This window comes from Octopus bimaculoides, chromosome 24, assembly GCF_046866305.1.
Source record: "Octopus bimaculoides isolate indiv1 chromosome 24, ASM4686630v1, whole genome shotgun sequence".
Classification (NCBI taxonomy): Eukaryota; Metazoa; Mollusca; class Cephalopoda; order Octopoda; family Octopodidae; genus Octopus; species Octopus bimaculoides.
Genome location: NC_142951.1, coordinates 15,845,782 through 15,865,781, shown reverse-complemented (window position 1 = coordinate 15,865,781; position 20,000 = coordinate 15,845,782). Strand labels below are relative to the sequence as shown.

Genomic DNA, 20,000 nt, shown 5'->3' with positions numbered 1-20,000 from the left:
TTAATGAATAATTTTATTAATTGCATCTCCATTTTCTCCTTATTTTTTAAATACATATATATATGAACCACAGTTCATATGGTTACGATATAGTTAATCTTTTTATAGATTGGTTACTAACCAGTATTTTCATTGGATTTATAATCCCTTAATGAAGTTAATTACCTTTACTTGATACTAAAGATATATATATATATATATATATATATATATATATATATATATATATATATATATATGCACGGGAGTGGCTGTGTGGTAAGTAGCTTACATACCAACTACATGGTTCCAGGTTCAGCTCCACTGCGTGACACCTTGAGCAAATGTCTTCTACTATAACCTCAGGCCAACCAAAGCCTTGTGAGTAGATTTGGTAGACAGAAACTAAAAAAAGCCTGTCGTATATATATGTGAATGTGTGTATATATTTGTGTGTCTGTGTTTGTCCCCCCAACATCGCTTGACAACTGAGGTCGATTCATTTGACAAAAATTTCTTCAAGGAAGTACCCCAGCATGGCTGCAATCTAATAACTGAGACATATAAAGAGTAAAATATTTATCTTTGGCAATTTATTTACTGTCTTTTTTTTTTAAATTTATTTTTCAATTTTCATTTTTTATAGACTTGTCGAGTCTGTGTATTATGTTTGACCACACTCGGCAGATCGGCTCCACAACAGTGTACAATGTTAGTTGGTAAAGGTAAGTGCAGTGATATTGACTGTTATGGATAGACACATTTGATTTTTTTTTTTTTAAACTTGATTATTGATATGTAGGGGGGAAAAAATTTGTCAAAATTATTTGTCAGCTATAAATGTAGAAGAAAGAGGAGGATATCAGAATGTAGAACTCTTATAGTGAGGTTGAACTAATAATAATAATAATAATAATGATTTCTTTTAATGTAATATAATAATAATAACAATACAGCAGTAGTAGAAAGCAGTAATGAAGGGGTAAGAGATGAAGAACATGAAACAGATGGAAACCGCAGAGTACCAGAGAATATTGATAAAGTAACTAATGAAGCAGATCTAGATAGACAAGTGACAGTAAGTACTGCACAAGACTTAAATGATGAGAAGAAGATTTTAGAAATGTTGTGAGGTAAAATGACTAATGGGAACAATGAAGTACCACCAAATGTAAGATATATGGACAGAAAACGAGTGGGGAAAGCCACACACAAAGTAAATGATGTTTTAAGCATCATTAATACAGGAAACATTAGTAAAACAAACCAGCTAATCATAGCTGCTGCTAATTTCGTAGCTAACATAGTAGGCTACAAACAAAAGATTGAAGATATGAAAGCAAATGAAAAGAAAGAGCTGAACCGGAGGAAGAGAATACATATGAAGCTGGAAAAGACATGGAAAGAAGTGGGGCAATTGAATAGGATAATGAGAGGAGAGCTAAAAAATAAGGTAGTAATCAGAAAATTAAATGGACAGTACAGGTTAGAAGCAAGATGAAATCAAATGGTACATGATGAATTGACACAAAAGGTGACAGCATTAAAGGCCAAATTGAAAAGATATGATGCCAGATGCAAAGGTTTCAAACAGAATAGACTGTTCCAATCAAACAGAGGCATCTATTTGAGGAAATAGAAGGTAGACAACACCAGGAACTGATTCCAGATGTGGAAGAAAATAAAGAATTTTGGGGAAAGCTGTGGAATAGGCTGGTGAGACATAAAGAAAATGCAGAGTGGCTAACAAAGGTGGAAAGACAACTTGCAACTGTACCAAAACAAAAGGACATCAGAATTAATCTAGAGGCGGTACCATGGCCAGTGAGGTAAATCCGAGGCGTGGTTATTGCTAGTTGAAACAGTGAGACAGAAGTTTAAAAAATAGCAAATTGGAAAGGACCAGGCCCAGATGGAGTACAAAGCCATTGGCTGAAGAATTTTACACAGTTGCTAGAAAGGATTGCTGCACAACTGGATGATGCTTGCAGCAAGGTCACATCCCCACCTGGATGACAAATGGACAAACGCTGCTATGCATCAAGGATCCCTTCAAAGGTAACTTGACATCAAATTTTCAACCTATAACCTGCCTACCACTAATGACTGGTGTCTTGACTGATGAGTTAGACCACCATCTGGAAAGTAACAATTTACTTCCAGAAGAACAGAAAGGATGCAGGAAACAAAGTAAGGCAACAAAAGATCACTTATTAGTTGATAAAATGATAATTAGAAATTGTAGATGCAGATTGACAGGACTAAATGTTGCAGGACTAGATTACATAAAAACAACTGACATGGTACCACACAGTTGGATAAGTAAAACAATGAGCATGTTTGGAATAGGAAAAAAACATGGAGAAAATGCTGAATGAAAATATGAAACATTGGAATACCAAATTGATCAGAGAAAAACAAAAACTCAGAAAAATGAACATCCGATGTGGAATATTCCAAGGTCATAGCTTATCTCCATTACTATTCATATTGGCCACAACACCGCTCACTATGACACTATGAAAGGTTAAAATTGCTTACAATTTGGGAAAAGGAAATGGTCAGATAAATCATCTCCTTTTCATGGATGATATAACGGTTTATGTAAAAAAAGAATTAGAAACAGCTTGAAAGTCTTGTAATACTATCCACATTTTCTCAAATAACGTAGGTATGGACTTTTGGGATAGAAAAGTGTGCTGTTTTGAAAATGAAACGAAGAAGATTGAAAGAAGCTAGGGAATTGAAAAGTCAAATGGGTAAACAATGAGAGCGGTTGAGAAAGGACAGTGGTATAAGTACTTGGGAATAGTGGAAGCAAATGAGATTAAAAAAATGAAGAAATGAAACAAATTACATGTAGAGAGTATGCAAGGAGAGTCAGGAAGTTATTACAGTCAAAGCTGAATTCCAAAAATTTCATTGAAGCAATAAATTCAAGAGTAGTGCCCTTAATCAGATATGGAGTTGAAATTATAGATTGGATTAGAAATGAAGTAAAGAAACTTAACAGAAAAAACTAGGAAGTTGTTGACAATATATGGAGCCCACCATCCAAAAGCTAATATCAACCAGCTGTACTTGAGGAGAGACCAGGGTGGAAGAGGCTTAATAGCAATAGAAAACTGTGTACAGATGGAAAGAGAAAGTCTAGTAGAGTATTTACAGAGCAGCACCGAAAAATTACTAAAAGTAGTTAAGAAAGAACAGGTGATGAAGTGCATAATAGGAGAAAAAGACAAAAATGAAATACAAAGAGAGCATGTCAGACAGATTGAAAAGAAACCTTTGCATGGCCAATTCTGAAGACCCACTGAAGACGTATGTGGGACAAAATCCTGGACTTGGTTAAAAGAAGGAGCAGTTAAAAAAAGAGAAACAGAGAGCCTAATTGTAGCAGCCTAAGATCAGGCAATATAAACAAACAAATCAAGAAAAAATATATATGGAGACAATGTGTCAGAAAAATGTAGAGCCTGTGGAACTTGGAACGAGACAGTGGCACACATTGTGACAGAATGCCCCAAGTTGACACAGGAAGAATATAAGAAATGGAGGCACATCCAGGTTGTAAAAGTTTTACACTGAAAACTGTGTCATAAATGGGGATTTGAAGCTGGAAATACATGGTACAATCATAGAGTTGAAAGAATACTGGAGTTGGAGAAATGTAAGATTTTGTGGGACTTTCCAATTCAAGCAGACAAGAAATTAGAAAACATTAGATCAGATATTACAATCATAGACAAATAAAAGCGAAGCTACTTACTTAGTGACCCATCATGCCTGTTCCAGGATCGTAAAGGAAGAGGAAGAAAAACAAAGAAAATACAATCCCTTAAAATGGAGCATGTGAACAGTAAAGGTGGTGCCTATAATAATTGGTGCATTGGGAACAGTAAACCAAGATATAGACCAGTGACTGAAGGAGATTGGAATAGAATACCCGGTAGAGCTCCTACAGAAAGTTTGTCTTTTAGGAACAGCAAGGATTATCAGGAGGGTCCTAAGCACTTGAAAGACCGCTAAAAATTTGTGGATACCTAAGGTCACAGGTAGTAACCCGCTATCCACAGAATCCCTACCAGGAATAAGACTGAACCTGAGATAAATCAAAATAATAATAATAATAATAATAATAATGGTTTCAAATTTTAGCACAAGGCCAGTAATTCAGGGGTGGGGGCAAGTTGATTACATCAACTCCAGTGTTCAACTGGTACTTATTTTATTGACACTCAAAGAATGAAAGGCAAAAATTGACCTTGGTGGAATTTGAACTTGGAACATAAAGACAAACAAAATGCTGCTAATCATTTTGCCTGGCATGCTAAAGATTCTGTCAGCTCACTGCTTTGATGATAATAATTATAATCCTTTTTACTATAGGCACAAAGCCTGAAATTTGTGGGGAGAGATTAAGTTGATTATATTAACCCCAGTACTCAACTGGTACTTAATTTATTGACCCCAAAAGAATGGAAGGTATAGTCGACCTTGCTGGAATTTGAACTCAGAATGTGCAGATGGACTAAATGCCACTAAGCATTTCACCTAGTATGTTAATGATTCTGCCTGCTTGCTGCCTTAATGATGATGATAATAATGATAATAATAACAACAGCGCTAATAATGATTTTTTTTAAATTTGCCACAAGAGTATCTGATGAGGAAGACATTACAAAAACAGTTTACAATTTAATGGTGGGAGGAAGGAGAGGTGAAAGAAGGGAGATAAAAAGTATACATAATATACAAAATATGTGACAACATGGATTATGTAGTCCTTCTGTGTAGAAAGCCTCTAACTAGGATCCAGACTCACTCTGGCCCCCAAAGGAAGAACCCAACAAGGATGAATTTAAAAAAAAAAGATAAATGTATTTCATGTCTTGCTGCCATAGATTGCAATTGGCAGAACAGTGTGGCTTTTACCTCATGATCTATTATTGATACAGTGATGAAGTCTTTTACCTGATTCATAATGTAAAACCAAGGCTAAGTACATAGTGCCCCATGGGGAAATTGTAGGATTAACTGTTTGGCATTCAGATTAATCTGTCAAATGTAATGCATATTTATTCACATTATTTTAAATTAATCCTGCATTAACTTGTACTTTTAAGATTTCATTGATGTGGTTGTCTATTTTTCAGAATGACATTGTAGGATAGGTATAAGAGATCAGATCTACCCTATTTGAATATAAAGCATGTAGAATATTAGGTCCTGATATGACTGATTATAATGCTAAAAAGGGGTTAAGGGGACTGCATATCCTGAGCAATTAAAAGGTTTTTTTTTTCCTTTTTCTTTTCTCTTTCTGTCATGCAAAACTAATTCTAACATTCTTCTTATTTGTAGATGTTATTCCAGTTCCTTCTGATTTGAAAGTTAGTCATATCTCAGCTAATGGTGCAGTCCTTTCTTGGTTGCCTGGCAACAGTAATTACCAACATGTCATCTGTGTCAACGAGCAGGAAGTACGGGTTGTCAACCCTGGAGTTTATGAATATATTTTGACAGGTATACATCTTCCTTAAATATACTTTGACATACCGTCATTGTCGTCATCATCATAATATTTAAAGTCAATTTTCCATGCTGGCATGGCTAGGATGATGTGACCGGAGCTGGCAAGCCAAAGTACTGCACCAGGCTCCAGTCGTCTGTTTTGGCATGGTTTTTAACCCAAACTATTCCACAGAATGTACTGGGTACTTTTGGTACTTGATGTCAGCATGAGAGCTTTCTATGTGGCACTAGCAGAGGGGCTTCTTATGTGGTGCTTCTTACTTTGATGTTGAGCAGAGGAATCTTAGAAGATCAATGGTCAGGATCATCAAGCTCTATCAAGAGAGTAACTGCAACAGCTACATAGGTGTCCATAGTTGTGTAATCAACTGATGTAAGATTCACTTTGACTCAAGCTCCCAATTCAAATTCATAATAATGGAATTGGATGGCAACAGTGAGTCATGAGAATCCATGAAAGCAGTGAAAAAAGAATTTTGTCCTCAAAGAACATCTCAGAGCTTGCTGTGTTAAGAGCAATAAATATCAGAGAGAAGAAAATCCACTGGTTTCTACAGCTGGATACCCATCTTAATGCCAACACCTTTACAGAGTGTACTGGTCACTTTTTACATGGCACCACAATCAATGATATCACTAAGTAATTTGCAAGACAAGACCTCCTCAACCGAGTGGAATTGTAGTATTGATGGAGGTGGCTTTATGGCAGGTGCAACGACATGAATATTGATTTTACCTTATTTTTCATCTCACTTTTGTTTCTGTCTGTATATATTAGATCCTAATGCATCTTGTTTCAGGCTTAACTCCAGCTACATCACATACTGTCTCTGTTCGAGCCAAAAGTCTTCTGTCTAATTTTGAAGAAGAACGCAGTGACGAAAGGAAAGAACAACTCACAGAACGGATAGAATTTAAAACTTTAGCTGGAGGTACTGAAATATTTCTACTGTTTCAATGTTTAACCTTTTTCTAACCATATTTCTTTTAAAATAACCTGTCTTTCTTTCTTTCTGGTCCGGCTTGAAAAGAATGAAAAATTTAGTTAAAGAAATTCATCATTATTAAACTGGTATTTGGAACACAGTTGACATGAAAATTTGCTGGAATTTTAATTTAGCTCACTGTAAAATGAGTAGTTTGTATCATAGAAACAGGAGTAGTCTGAAGCAATTTAGTTTAGAAAGAGTTTTAAATGATAAAATAACATAAATGCTGCACTGATGATGGCTACTGAGACAGAAACACATGTCCTCTTGTCTCCAGACAATCTTAGTCACAATAGTAACTAAGAGATAGTTCCACATTCCTCAAAACTCTGGAATGCATGGATCAGAGCCCCCACAACCATTTGCAGTTTAAAGTTATATACAGGACAAACAATCACAGACAAGAACACACACTCATACACAACAGGCTTTGGTATAGTTTCCCTCTACATAATTATTGGTTGCATTGTTTTGGATGAGTCAAATATTGCAATTAATTTTCCAGTAGGATATATGGTTCAGAAACGTCTATCATGCCTGCTATCTTGTAAGATTATAACCGAGTCTTTTGTTTTCTACAACTGATCCACTATCTCATGTACTGTGAAACCTCAATTTATTAATTTAATTGGTTCCTGAAGGCCGTTCATCATCTAAAATGCTTGTAAACCAAAACTATTTTTCCCATAGAAAATTCAAGAGAAGGCACCTGAATTTGAGCTGGGATGTGCACTGAGCAAAAGCTAGAAAGCAACTGATGTTCTCCTGCTGCTTCTCCCAGCTTGTCACCATCCAGTGTTGCCAGCTTGTGTATTCATTACACAAATGGATCAAGCTGAGCAAAGTTCAGGGAGTTACTATTTTTGTTGGTAACTAAAGGCTTCTCTTTCAAAGTGAAAGACAGATCGCATGATGCCCATGTGCATACAGCTGTGCTACATGGCAATAAAACATGGGCTATGACTACAGAGGACTTGCAAAGGCTTGAAAGAAGTGAAACCAGCATGCTCTGCTGGATGGGTAATGTCAGTGAGTGGGGATAAATATTAACTCTCAAAATTCAATTTATTTTTCAAGATATTTTTTGATTTCTCCTGATTTCTTGTGGTTGAAAAGCTTGGATCTCTGTTTGTGCTTGAGTTATGTTTGTTCCCCACCACTACTTGACAACTGGTGTCAGTTTGTTTACATCCCCATAACTTAGCAGTTCAGCAAAAGATGCCAATGGAATAATTACCAGGCTTTAAAAAAAAAAGAAACATAAATATTAGGGTTGATTTACTCAACTAAACCCTTCAAGGCAGTGCCCCAGCATGACCACTATCTGATGACTGAAATATTGAAATAAGTAAAAGATAAAAGATGACATATTTATTTATTTTTTTAGGTTTACCTGATCCTCCACTTGATGTTCAAGTTGAAGTGGGACCACAAGAAGGTACTGTCCTGCTAACATGGCTTCCAGTAACAATCAATGCATCTGGAATTTCTCCATCTGGCATCATCAAAGGTTATGTCATATACGCTGATGGCAAAAAGTTAAAGGAAGTCAACGGTCCAATAAGTAAGTAGAAATTAATTTTATGCATGGCTGTGTAGATAAAAAGTTCATTTCCCGACCATGTGGTTTCAGGTTCAGTCCCACAGCATGGTACGTAGGTGAGGCCAGCTAATGCTTTGTGGATGGAATCTGTGTAGAAGCCTCGTGTGTTGTATGTGCCTTTGTGTCGGTGTTTGTGCTCCCCACCCCATTACTACTTAACAACCAGAGTTGGCTTGTTTATGCCTCCATTACTTAGCAGTTCCTCAAAAGAGGCTGATAGAATGGGTACCAAACTATAAAAGACAATACATACTGTAGTCAGTTTGTTCAACTAAGTCCCATCCCAAGGTCGTGTCCAGCATGGCCACAGTCCAATGACTAAAACCAATAAAAGATAAATATGTGCGTGTGTGTGTATCAGCAAAAGATATTGTTGAGAAAAAAAAAAGAAAACACTTTAGGACTGAAATCCCTTGAGATAACTGTTCTGTACCAAGGTTACACATACTCCCTTATCTCTTGTTCTCAAAAATATAGTGAGCGAGTGTTTGGCCCCAGTCTTTTATTCACCAATAGTCTTGTTGTTCATGGGTTTCAAGGAGGTAGTGATGGATTTTCTACAGGTACCCATTACTAAAAAAGAAAGACAGAGATAGAGACAACCCCCAAATTTTAATTAATTAAAGTTAAATAGGAAATGCTTTCTCTCTCTGTTGTGTAATATGATGAGATAGTCAGTACGTCTTACATCCATTTTGTTACTCAATCTGTTTGTATTTGACAGAAGGCTGCTGGAAGGAGCTTATGTATGATCATGTAGTTTTGACTGTTGATATTGGTAGTTTGAATTAGCATTCTAAGAGAGAGGAGTCCTTCTGTATTATGTACAGTGAAATAATACTGGTACCCAGGTTTAGTATTTTGTAACTTTCATACATAAGATTAATTCAATTTTCTGGTAATAAAAACTCTAAGACTCGAGTCATTTTATCATTTATTTTCAAATTTATTTATTGATTTTTTTTTTTCTCTTTCTTTCCCAGATGATCACATATTACTCACGAGCAACGATTGTTGTGGTCGCATGCCTGATCGATTAACTGTACGCACATTGGCAGATAATAATGAGGAATCTGTCGACTCTCAAGGAGTGATTTTACCGCCAAATCTTCTCAAGGAAATGGCTGCCAAAACAGCTAAAAACATTGCCTATGAAGCAGTTGCAGCTAGGAAGGTAAATTAATTTCAGTCAGGGTTGTTGTTTTTACTTTTGTTTGTTTGTTGTTTTGTTTTTATCTACCTTTATTCCATCCAATTTAACCTTATTTTTCTCAGTATTATTTCACACTCCTCTGTTATGTTCTAATACCTACACTACACCAGTCCAGTCCTTTAGATGAATCATTATCTTCCCAAAGATAAGCATGCTTTATCTTAATATGTTTTAGTCTGTTAGGGATTTGCAGTTGTGGAGTAGTGTGTTTACATCATGTTGACCAGAGGATCTTGAGTTCATATCTCAATACAGATGTATCAATATGTTCTTCAACAAAGCACTCAAGTTTAACTTATTCAATTCACCTAACCATGATAAAGGTAGTAAAAACACTTGTCAAAAATCTGGGATCTAATTTAAAGAAATTCTTTGCAAGTGTGCTCCAGTGCCTAAATACCTTCAGAAAACTTAAGAGTCAGGAAGAGATAGAGACCTTGCTGATGCAAATACTTTCAATCAAAAACTCTGCATGCCAGAGGCCAGTAAGTTTCAAGCGGAGCATGTGCACCATTTGGAGCCTTTCAATGCCTAAATAGCTTAGAGAGATCAACCTAAAAGCCAGGAAGAGATAAAATAGTTTATGAGAACACCAACAACAGTGTAGTTCTAATTTGCTGTTGGACAGTCCTAAAAAATTATTACAGAGAACTGTGAACTCTTGTGTAGTAAGTATACTTTTCTAGTTTCCTTCTGAAGTTAAAAATAGTCCAAGATTCCCAAAAGGCTGAACTGTGCTGAGCCATGGGTATTGATGGAGACATTGCTGTTTGCAGCTTAACTACAAGGAGTGATGTTATCATTTGTGGTTGGACTGCAACTGGTGACATTTGTTGATATTTTCTCTCAACAGATTGACTGCTACTTTTGCACTTCCAAATTCTTGTGGAATGGAAATTGAAAATCCTTTACTTGATAAACATGTAAGGATTGGTGACAGGAAGTGCATCCAGTCATAAGATCCTTCCTCAAATTTACTCTCAGCTAAGCCAACCTTGCATAGAAAAATAAACATGAAAGAAAAATGAATTTAATACTACATTTTAATTCCATAACACTAAGGCAGGCATAGATCTGTTATCGCCTCACTTTAGATAAGTTATATAAAATATTAGGTACAAAGCTGAACAGATAATGCAATAAAGTCTTGGCTGATATTCCATTGTAACCAAGATCTAGTTGTCTTCTTGTCAGTCTTTGAGTGTGTGCTTGTGATAAAGAGAAATGCTAAGGATTAATTGAACAACTCGGGACTTTCTCACAGATTTTGAAATGTCAAGTAGTAGCTCTTCTTCATGGAGGTATCTCCTGGACTGGATGCCCATCCATCACAGAGCTCCTACAGCTACTGCTGCTTGGACTCATTTTCAGATGAGTTAACAGTAGCAACATGAAATGACATTCCTTTCTCAGCACATAACATGCAACCTGATCCAGGAATCAAATGCATGACCCAGTACCATAACAACTGCTGACCACATGGTTATTAGTTACTTACTATCATAGTTATATCATTTCCTCTGAGCAAAGCACATTTCTCAATGTATGCGAGAAACAAATCAGGTTCCTGCTCTGACCTCATGATCTGGTGTTTCACATCCAAAAAATCTTTTCTTTCCTCCAACTTGTACTGATATGGATGTGAAATAAAAGAAAATAATTTATTGCATTCTTTTGCTTGGTGGGTAGAAGATCAATTTAATTCAGAAATGGATTACAAGACTATTGAATCATTCCCCTAGAGTACGCACAAGGATGAAACATAAGCAAGCTAGAACTTACTGTCTTGCAATACAACTTTCTCACATATACACACACACTCTCTCTCCCTCTTGCTCTCTCTCTCTTTCACTTGCTCATATATTAATGCGTGCACACAGACACACATTCCTTCCTTTTCAATACTAAGATTCCTTGAACCATCACACTCTGCCATGTCACTAATAATTAGGTACCAAAGAACTACTGACTCCATGGTTATTAGTTTAAAAACCTTGATATCATCACAGTTGTATTATTCCTCTACCATATTGCTATATTCCTTGCACTTCTTCCTGCTTCTGTTCTCAGTCAAACTCTTACAGTGAAAAATATGAGGAATATACCAATGACACTGATGAGGAAATTGAAGCTGCATTTAGAGCATGCTCTGACATGGAGGCTGGAGCCAGTACAAAGAAGGTATGCTTCTATATTTCTCAATGAATTTCTCATACAGTTACTATTCACAACCTATGGAATTGGTGGGAAATCTATAAACCTGTTCCAAACCCCCAAATTAATTATAGACTTCTTAAGTTTTATTACAAGTTTCTAAAGTTTATAGTTAGTTTCTCTACCTGTCTTATATTTTCTTGTATTATTTGTTCAGCAATGGTTCAAGTTTAATACAAAATCTATTTATAAAAAAGAACATATTAAATGTGTTAAAAAAGTGTTCCATTGTAACAGCAGTCTGACTTGATTCAATGCTAAATTTTAGCTTACTGATAGGAATTCTCAATATATTCATAAAATTTTATGGATGGTTAAGTGGACAATTTGATCATGTTATACCAAATAAACTAATATTTTATTGCAAGTCTAGTAAACAAATAAAATAGAAAAACTTACACATTCCAGTCATTGAACCAAAAGTTTAGGTTCCAAATCTGTCCAGAACTCCTGTTACACTATGCTATTGTTTGATAAGTTTCAATAATCTAAAACAAATCTTTGGAACAATGCAACATTACTCAGCTTTCGGATATTCATCAATAAATCATGATTGATTGTTTTTTTTTTTCTGTTTAATAAAAATTACAGTTGAAGGCAGAGTTAATACTTGTGGTTGAGTTGACCTAAACACAGAAAGTAATTCAAGAATTTTAAGCTCCAGAGTTACCAAAGACTGCTATTTCATGCAGACAGGTCTCTTGCCCTTTTGTGGTTATCAACTTTCCTCTTTCAATATTAAATGGCAGTGTACTGGCAGAATCATTAAGACACTGGACAAAATGCTTAACAGCATTGCATCTATCTGCACATTCTGAGTTAAAATTCTGCTGAGGTCAACTTTGCTTTTGATCCTTTTGGGGTTAATAAAATAAGTACCAGTTGAGTACTGGGGTTGATGTAACTGACTTAGCCCCTTCCCCGAAATTTCTGGCTTTGTGCCAAAATTTACCAATATTATAAATTATTTTAAGGTGGTAAGCTGGTAGAATCATTAGCATGCCAGACAAAATACCTAGCAATGTTTCATCCATCTTTATGTTCTAAGTTCAAATTCTGCTGAGGTTGACTTTGCCTTTCTTCCTTTCAGGATCGATAAAATAAGTACCAGCTGAGCACTGGCGTCAATGTAAATGACTTATCCCCTCCCCTGAAATTGCTGGCCTTGTACCAAAATTTCAAACCAATATTATAGATGATTTCAGTATAATAGATTATTTTAACATTTCGTCTCTCTTTACATTCTAAATTTAAGTTCTACTGAGGTTGGTTATTTCTTTCATACTTTCGGGGTTAAGATAAGATAAGTGCTAGTTGAACACTGGGGTCGATGTAATTGACTTACCCATCCTGAAATTACTGACCCTGAGCCAAAATTTGAAACTAATATTAATCTAAAATAGATACAAAATCTACAATTTTGTGTGAACATTGTAAATATATATATATTATATTTGAAATTTTTAAATTAGTAACAAATTATCAGGATTTTTTTTTTACCCTGGCATTGATTGTTCCACATATATTTTCAAACATTTTATTTTTTGTTTTAAAAGAAAACATTAGCATCAGTGAGAGGGTTCATTCTTTCGTCTCATTTCGTAAAGGATTTCTTAAAAAATATCTCCTACTATCTCATACATTTTCTTTGTCATACAAAAAAAAAAAAAGAAATAACTTTCAGAACAATGCAAAGTTGTTTCAGAAACACTGGCTTTAAAAAAAAAAAAAAAAAGAAGCACTTTTCGAATTTTCAAAATGGAAAAGCATAGTAATTTCAGAATATTCATTTTAATAAGAAATACTAGATTTACATCTAAGTTATATAATTTAAAATGATTAATATAGTATAATTCTATCAGATGCATTTTTATTTTTTTGTTTGTCTGTTTATTCTTTGTTGTTGTTTTTATTTATTTATTTGTTTTAATCTTAAACATATTCTATGACTTACGAACAGAAAAAAAAAAAAATTATCTTCATGCTCAAATCACAATTTCAACTAGCTTACCCCAAGCACTTCTCATTTCAGTTTGCATGTATATTAAATGTTGGATGTAAATTTTTTTTCTCTTTTCTTTTTTTTTTTTTAATCTCATAAAAACTTGTGCCTTGATTGTGGTTTTATTCTCACTAATAAACACGCATTTCCCCCACTCGCACCAACTTATATTTCACTAACTAATAGGAATCTATTTACTGATACAAGTAATATATATGTGTATGATGATTGATTTCCTTTCTTGAAAAGGGCAAGGAGTGAATGGAGTATAAATATTATGTACATGTGTGTGTGTGTGTGTGTGTGTGTGTGTGTGTGTATATACATACATGCATGCACACATTTACCCACAGGCTTATATGCAAACATACACACATATATATGCATGCACATGTATGCACAGGTATAAGTGAAATGAATTTGCATATATATATATATATATATATATACATATATATATATATATACATACACTCACGCATATACATACGAGGGAATACTGAAAAGTTCCTGGTTTTAAGGGCATCACAAAAGTTCTCTTTTACAAGGCTTAGAAAAACTGAAGGACCACTGCAATAAGTGTGAATCTGAGAGGGGAATACATTGAATAAAATCATAATTAACTGATTCTCATGTGTTTTCTGTTACCCAAAGCCAAGAACTTTTTAGCACTCCCTTGTGTGTGGTACATCCATATACATGTTTGTGTGTGTGTGTGTGTGTGTATTTATATATATATATATATATATATATACAATATATAGATTTATGTAATCCAGTGGTAATCACAAAAGATCTCCTTTAATGAACCTGGTTACAGACCACTTAGTAAACCAATATATAGGAGTGTAATGTAAGCTTCTATGCAGTTGAAATCAGTGAAGATTATTTCAAGAGAAGAATAGAGAACATAAAGAAAATCTGGTGAAATAAATATATTCATCTCATACCTCTTGACTTTCTTTATATTCTATATATATATATATATATATATATATATATATATATATATTAACTAAAGCAAATGTTCAGAGCAACATATTTAGAATTGTTAAAGAGCAACGATTTCACAGATATTTCACTCATTCATTGTAATTTCTGCACCTGTTTCAAAAGTCAAAGTACAAACATAATAATTAATGCATGAAAATACATAATTTATACTAAAATTTAAATATGATAATCAGAATACTGTTGATGCTTTAGATATGATATAGATGAGACAGAGACTTAGACACACAGATGCACGCACAGACATATATACAGATAGATACACTCACTCACACACATGGGTATATGAAGAAGGTCTGTCAGTTTCCTTCTATCAGATCTACATGCAAGGCTTTGGTCAGCCCAAGTCTAGAAGATGCCTGCTTAAGGTAACACATAGTGGGACTGAACCTGGAACCACATGCTTGGAAACAGGTGAGCATTGGTGACAGGAAAAGCATCCAGCCATAGAAAATTTGCATGGAAAAGTAGACATTAAAATGGTACCAATGCTGATTTATTTGCATTTATATATATATATATATATATATATATATATATATATATATATATATACACACACACATATATAATAGAATGTACATTTTCATTATATAGACACATATAGGCGCAGGAGTGGCTGTGTGATAAGTAGCTTGCTTACCAACCACATGGTTCCGGGTTCAATCCCACTGCGTGGCACCTTGGGCAAGTGTCTTCTACTATAGCCTCGGGCCGACGAAAGCCTTGTGAGTGGATTTGGGAGACGGAAACTGAAAGAAACCCGTCGTATATATGTATATATATTTATGTGTCTGTGTTTGCCCCCCCCCCCAACATCGCTTGACAACCAATGCTGGTGTGTGTATGTCCCCGTAACTTAGCGGTTCAGCAAATGAGACCGATAGAGTAAGTACTAGGCTTACAAAGAATAAGTCCTGGGGTCGATTTGCTCGACTAAAGGTGGTGCTCCAGCATGGCCACAGTCAACTGACTGAAACAAGTAAAAGAGAATATATAGATACACACACACACACACACACACACACACCCAATGAAAATATACTTACATTACTCTAAACTCTAACCCTCTCTTTGCTTTCGGATCTCACAAACCCAACATTTGGTCTTAAAATGTTTGCTATACTTTAGGCTGCACGCATTAACATATTCTCTGGGCATGAGCGTGGTAGTAGTGGCTCCGAACTTTCGGACATTGCCGAGGTTGACGAAGAGCCAGAGGGCGAGACCACACTGGCACCGCTGGTTGGTTATGGCACAGGACCAGTGAACAGCTATTCTAATGGAATTAAGGTAACACTAAAAGCCCTAGTTTGCATTGCTATTTGTTTAGCAGTCCGGGATGCATGCTAACTTCAGTCTTTCTGCTGCCTAGGGTTCTTCTTGGCTATCCCTATAACCATCTTCTAACATTGATTTTTCACGAAAAGTACACAGATTTTCTTTTTTTTTTTGTTATATTCATGGTTATTTTTCTCCCACATGAAAATTTCATTAATTAATGTAGCTGCTTGTTAGTAGTGGAGAATTTAATAGAGTATAGTGTCTGATACTTTAGCTTCAAAACCAGACACTGTTTCCTGTTAACCATTTTCATCTCTCTATCTATATGGGTCTGTCTATCTAGCTAATCTATAAGTATACATACATACATACATATATATATATATATATATATATATATATATATATATATATATATATATATATATATATATATATATATATGTATGTATATATATATGTGTATATATGTATGTGCGTATATATATATATATATATATATATATATATATATACATATATATATATATTTACTTACCTGTTTGTCTCTATATCTCTCTGCCTATCTATCTATTTATTTCTCTCTCTCTCTCTCTCTCTCTCTGATACACATGCAATGAAATGCATGCATTTACATTCATATGATAACACACTTGTATGTAATTACTAAAATAAGTATTACTGCAACCTGACACACTTAGACTACCTTAGTGACACACACACGTATACACACACACAGACACTCTCTCTCTCTCTCTCTCTCACACACTCACTCAGTCAGTCAGTCACTCACACACACACACACACACACACACACACACACATGCACACAGCCATTATAACTCATTCGTCTGTACTAGCACACTCATACATACCTCCATACTAACATACACTACTAGCTGACACACACTACCATATTATGCACTCTATCATACTAACTCGCACATATACTATCGTATATATATGTATATATATTCACACAAACTGTCTTGCTAGCTAGCTAGCTCTCTCTCTCTCTCACACACACACACACAACTACCAAGTGTCAGACATTTTAAACCAGATGTTTGAACTCTCCCCCACCATTGTCCTGCTACCTCAATGATGAATATTAATGGCCCACAAAATAGAAAACGCTACCTTTGCTTATGCAGTCAGTTTGCAGGAAAGATAAACAGACAGCGAGGAGGAAGATGGTGATGATAGTCCTTTCTACGATTGGCACAAGGCCTGAAATTTTAGGGGAGGGGGATAGTTGATTAAATCAACCCCAGTGCTCAACTGGTACTTATTTCATTGACCCTGAAAGGATGAAAGGCAAAGTTGACCTTGGTGGATTTGAACTTGGAATGTATTGAGACTGCTAAGCATTTTGCCCAGCATGCTAACAATTCTGCCAGCTCACCACCTTAGTTATAGTAGTAGTAGTAATAATAATAATAATAATAATAATAATAATGGTTTTAAATTTTGGCAGAAGGCCAGCGATTTCAGGGGAAGAGGTAAGTTAATTACATCAACCCCAAGGCCTGAAATTTCATGGGAGAGGTTTTGTTGATCCTAGAAAGATAAAAGTGAGACAGAATTGATCTTGACTGGATTTGAATTGAGAACTTAAAGAGCTGGCACAAATGCCACTGGGCTTATTGTATTCAGTGCTCAGGTAGACTAAAGTCATCAAAAAAGCAACAATTAAGGCAAGACTAAAGTCATCAGAAAGCAACAGTTAAGTCAAGCAAAGAAAAACAGCAATGATAAACAAAAATACATACTACACAGAAGGAAACAAAAATACAGGTGTAGTGTTGGCAACTTTTGGGAAGTATGGCACTTTTTGAAGATTACAATGTCCTTAAAAGCTAAAAGCCAATGTGGTGTTGTTTGATTATTTTGTTTTACAAAGCTAGTGATATAAAGGGCCACTTCTTGAAAGAATACTATTTTTGTTGAGGGGTTAAGCCATCGTCGTTCCTTAAAAGTGCAAGCAGCACTGATTGTAGTTTGATTAAATTGACCACTGCACTCAGCACCAGTCTGCTCCAAATCATAGAACCAGGGGCACCAACAGCTGCAGCTTGGCAGAATTCCAAAGATGTCAGAGTGTTGCAGTATTGCCCTGGAGCATTACAACTACTCTTTCAATTGTATAAAATGCCAGTCTTGTATTTTCATGTCAGAATTATCAAGGCAAGAAGCCAATTTTAAGTTTTTCCTAGCACATCATCATCATGGTCATCATCATCAAGTGAAAGCTAAGGACAATTCAAGACATGAAGTCTTTCTGTAGTTACAAAGTGTCAGATGGTTAAAAAGAGATGATGAGCAATGGCTAGAGAAATATTGAGCTCTTTTTAATAACCAGTTGATCTAGCAAGTGGGGCCTCATATCAGTGAAGGGGGCCGGTGCACATTGATGCCATCGAGAGGTAGGCTCTGAAACAGCGCGCATTCTCTCCTGATGACCCCATACACTTGCTGGCTTCTGGTATGTGAAGCCTTTGACTGGTAGCACTTACATGTGCGAGTTGTTTGCAAGACACCCATTCTATTCTGATGTAGGCAACCCTACTCTGAATGTGCTCAGGAAAGAATCTGTTACAACTCCAGCCCTCACCATAGTCCCAGACAGTAGATGAGGATCTTTTGGGATTATAGTTGAAGCATGTGAAATGACATTCTTCTGGATTACTTGGTAGCAGACAATAAATCTGTTGAGATTCCAGTCTCCTAACTGGTGTAGTAACATCGTACTGGAACCACTTAACAACCAGCAGCAGATTTGGGAACAGTTTAACATTGTACCCAGGATCTTGATAGTAAGATACCAATGACAAAATGGTCAAGACTACTGGAGTTGTTATGTTGCTGTCATTATCAACTGTAACTATAGGAAGTATGTAACATGCCTCTGCTTGTAACATTGTACATTGAACATCACTGTATCCTTAGCATGAGAGGCACGAAAGGTTGTTCATACTTGTACAAAGTGGTTCCTTGACTGTGTGGCAGAAAGAGATGACTTTACACATATTGACTCTAAAGTATCCTGTACCCGACACAAAATTCCCTACCTACTAATCTATATTAAAAGATAATATAGTAATTTCTAGAAATATCAGATTTCATCTTATTTATAGTAAACATGTTTGTATTACTAATTGTTGGTGGGCTCATGTTCAATTCAGACTGGCCAACTGAGAATACCTTTGCTTTCATCCTTTCAGGGTTGGTTAAAAAAAAGTACTAATGCAGAGTGTTGGATTGGCCAAACTGTAAGAATGTCAGATTGATGCCTTACAGTATTCGTTTCACCTCTTTGTGTTCTGTGTTCAAATCTGTCTTAGACTACTTGAGTAGTAGAATTAATCTATCACCTTGTTTAACTGCACACTTTGTCCTTGGATGCCTTTAGCAAAGTTCACTCTGCTGCAAGCATTTGGGCCAGCAAAAATAATGCAAACTCATCATTTAACATCTGTCTTCCGTGCTGGTATGGTTTGTAGCAAGTTTGAGGACTGCACCAAGCCACACTGTTTTGGCATGGTTTTCACAGCTGGATGCCCTTCCTAACACCAACCACTGGGTGCTTTTCCATGTCTTTATGTAAACTCATTTCCACTACTTAATTAATAAATTGAACCTGAACTAAAAGCTGTAAATTTATATTTCTTTTAAATAATATTAAAAGACTTGTCAGTGATTAGAATCAATCTTTTCAAGAAATTCAGTGGGCTGCATGTAATTGGCTCTTAACATCCTTTAGATATTAGCCTGCCTGAGACTGTGAGACTGCCCCTGGTTCTCTGATGCCAAATTCATGTTAATTCATGTTTCAAGCACTAGCTTAATAGTGACAGGGATTTTCCTTTTTCTTACTACATTCTTCATCATATTTCAAGTTAATTGAAACAAAGGCAATACATTGTTACAGAAATATAAAAGAGTTAATTTTTTCAATTTCTAAAGGATTGAAGAGACAAATATTTCTCTCTTTCTCTTTCTCTTTCTCTCTCTCTTTCTTTCTCTCTCTCTCTCTCTCTTTCTCTCTCTCCCTCTCCCCCTCTCTCTCTTCCTCTCTTTCTCTCTGAGTGTTTTTTTCCCTTCTCTTTCCCTTCGCGGGTTTCTAGGGTTGGTACTTTTTATTAACAACTAAGTGAGGTGAAGCAAGTA

General features: G+C 35.5%; 1 protein-coding gene and 1 pseudogene across 1 annotated transcript in view; both read left to right on the top strand.

Annotated features, from left to right (window-relative positions):
- Positions 1 to 20,000, top strand: part of LOC106877382 (uncharacterized) — a 900,394-nt gene that overhangs the window by 827,581 nt on the left and 52,813 nt on the right. The window contains exons 19-25 of the mRNA XM_089341355.1: positions 626 to 704; positions 5,344 to 5,505; positions 6,315 to 6,446; positions 7,891 to 8,067; positions 9,090 to 9,280; positions 11,390 to 11,500; positions 15,678 to 15,839. Of these exons, the coding sequence (XP_089197481.1) occupies positions 626 to 704; positions 5,344 to 5,505; positions 6,315 to 6,446; positions 7,891 to 8,067; positions 9,090 to 9,280; positions 11,390 to 11,500; positions 15,678 to 15,839 (1,014 nt within the window). The remainder of the gene's footprint in view (positions 1 to 625; positions 705 to 5,343; positions 5,506 to 6,314; positions 6,447 to 7,890; positions 8,068 to 9,089; positions 9,281 to 11,389; positions 11,501 to 15,677; positions 15,840 to 20,000) is intronic.
- On the top strand, positions 1,774 to 1,843 carry LOC128250838 (U4 spliceosomal RNA; annotated as a pseudogene).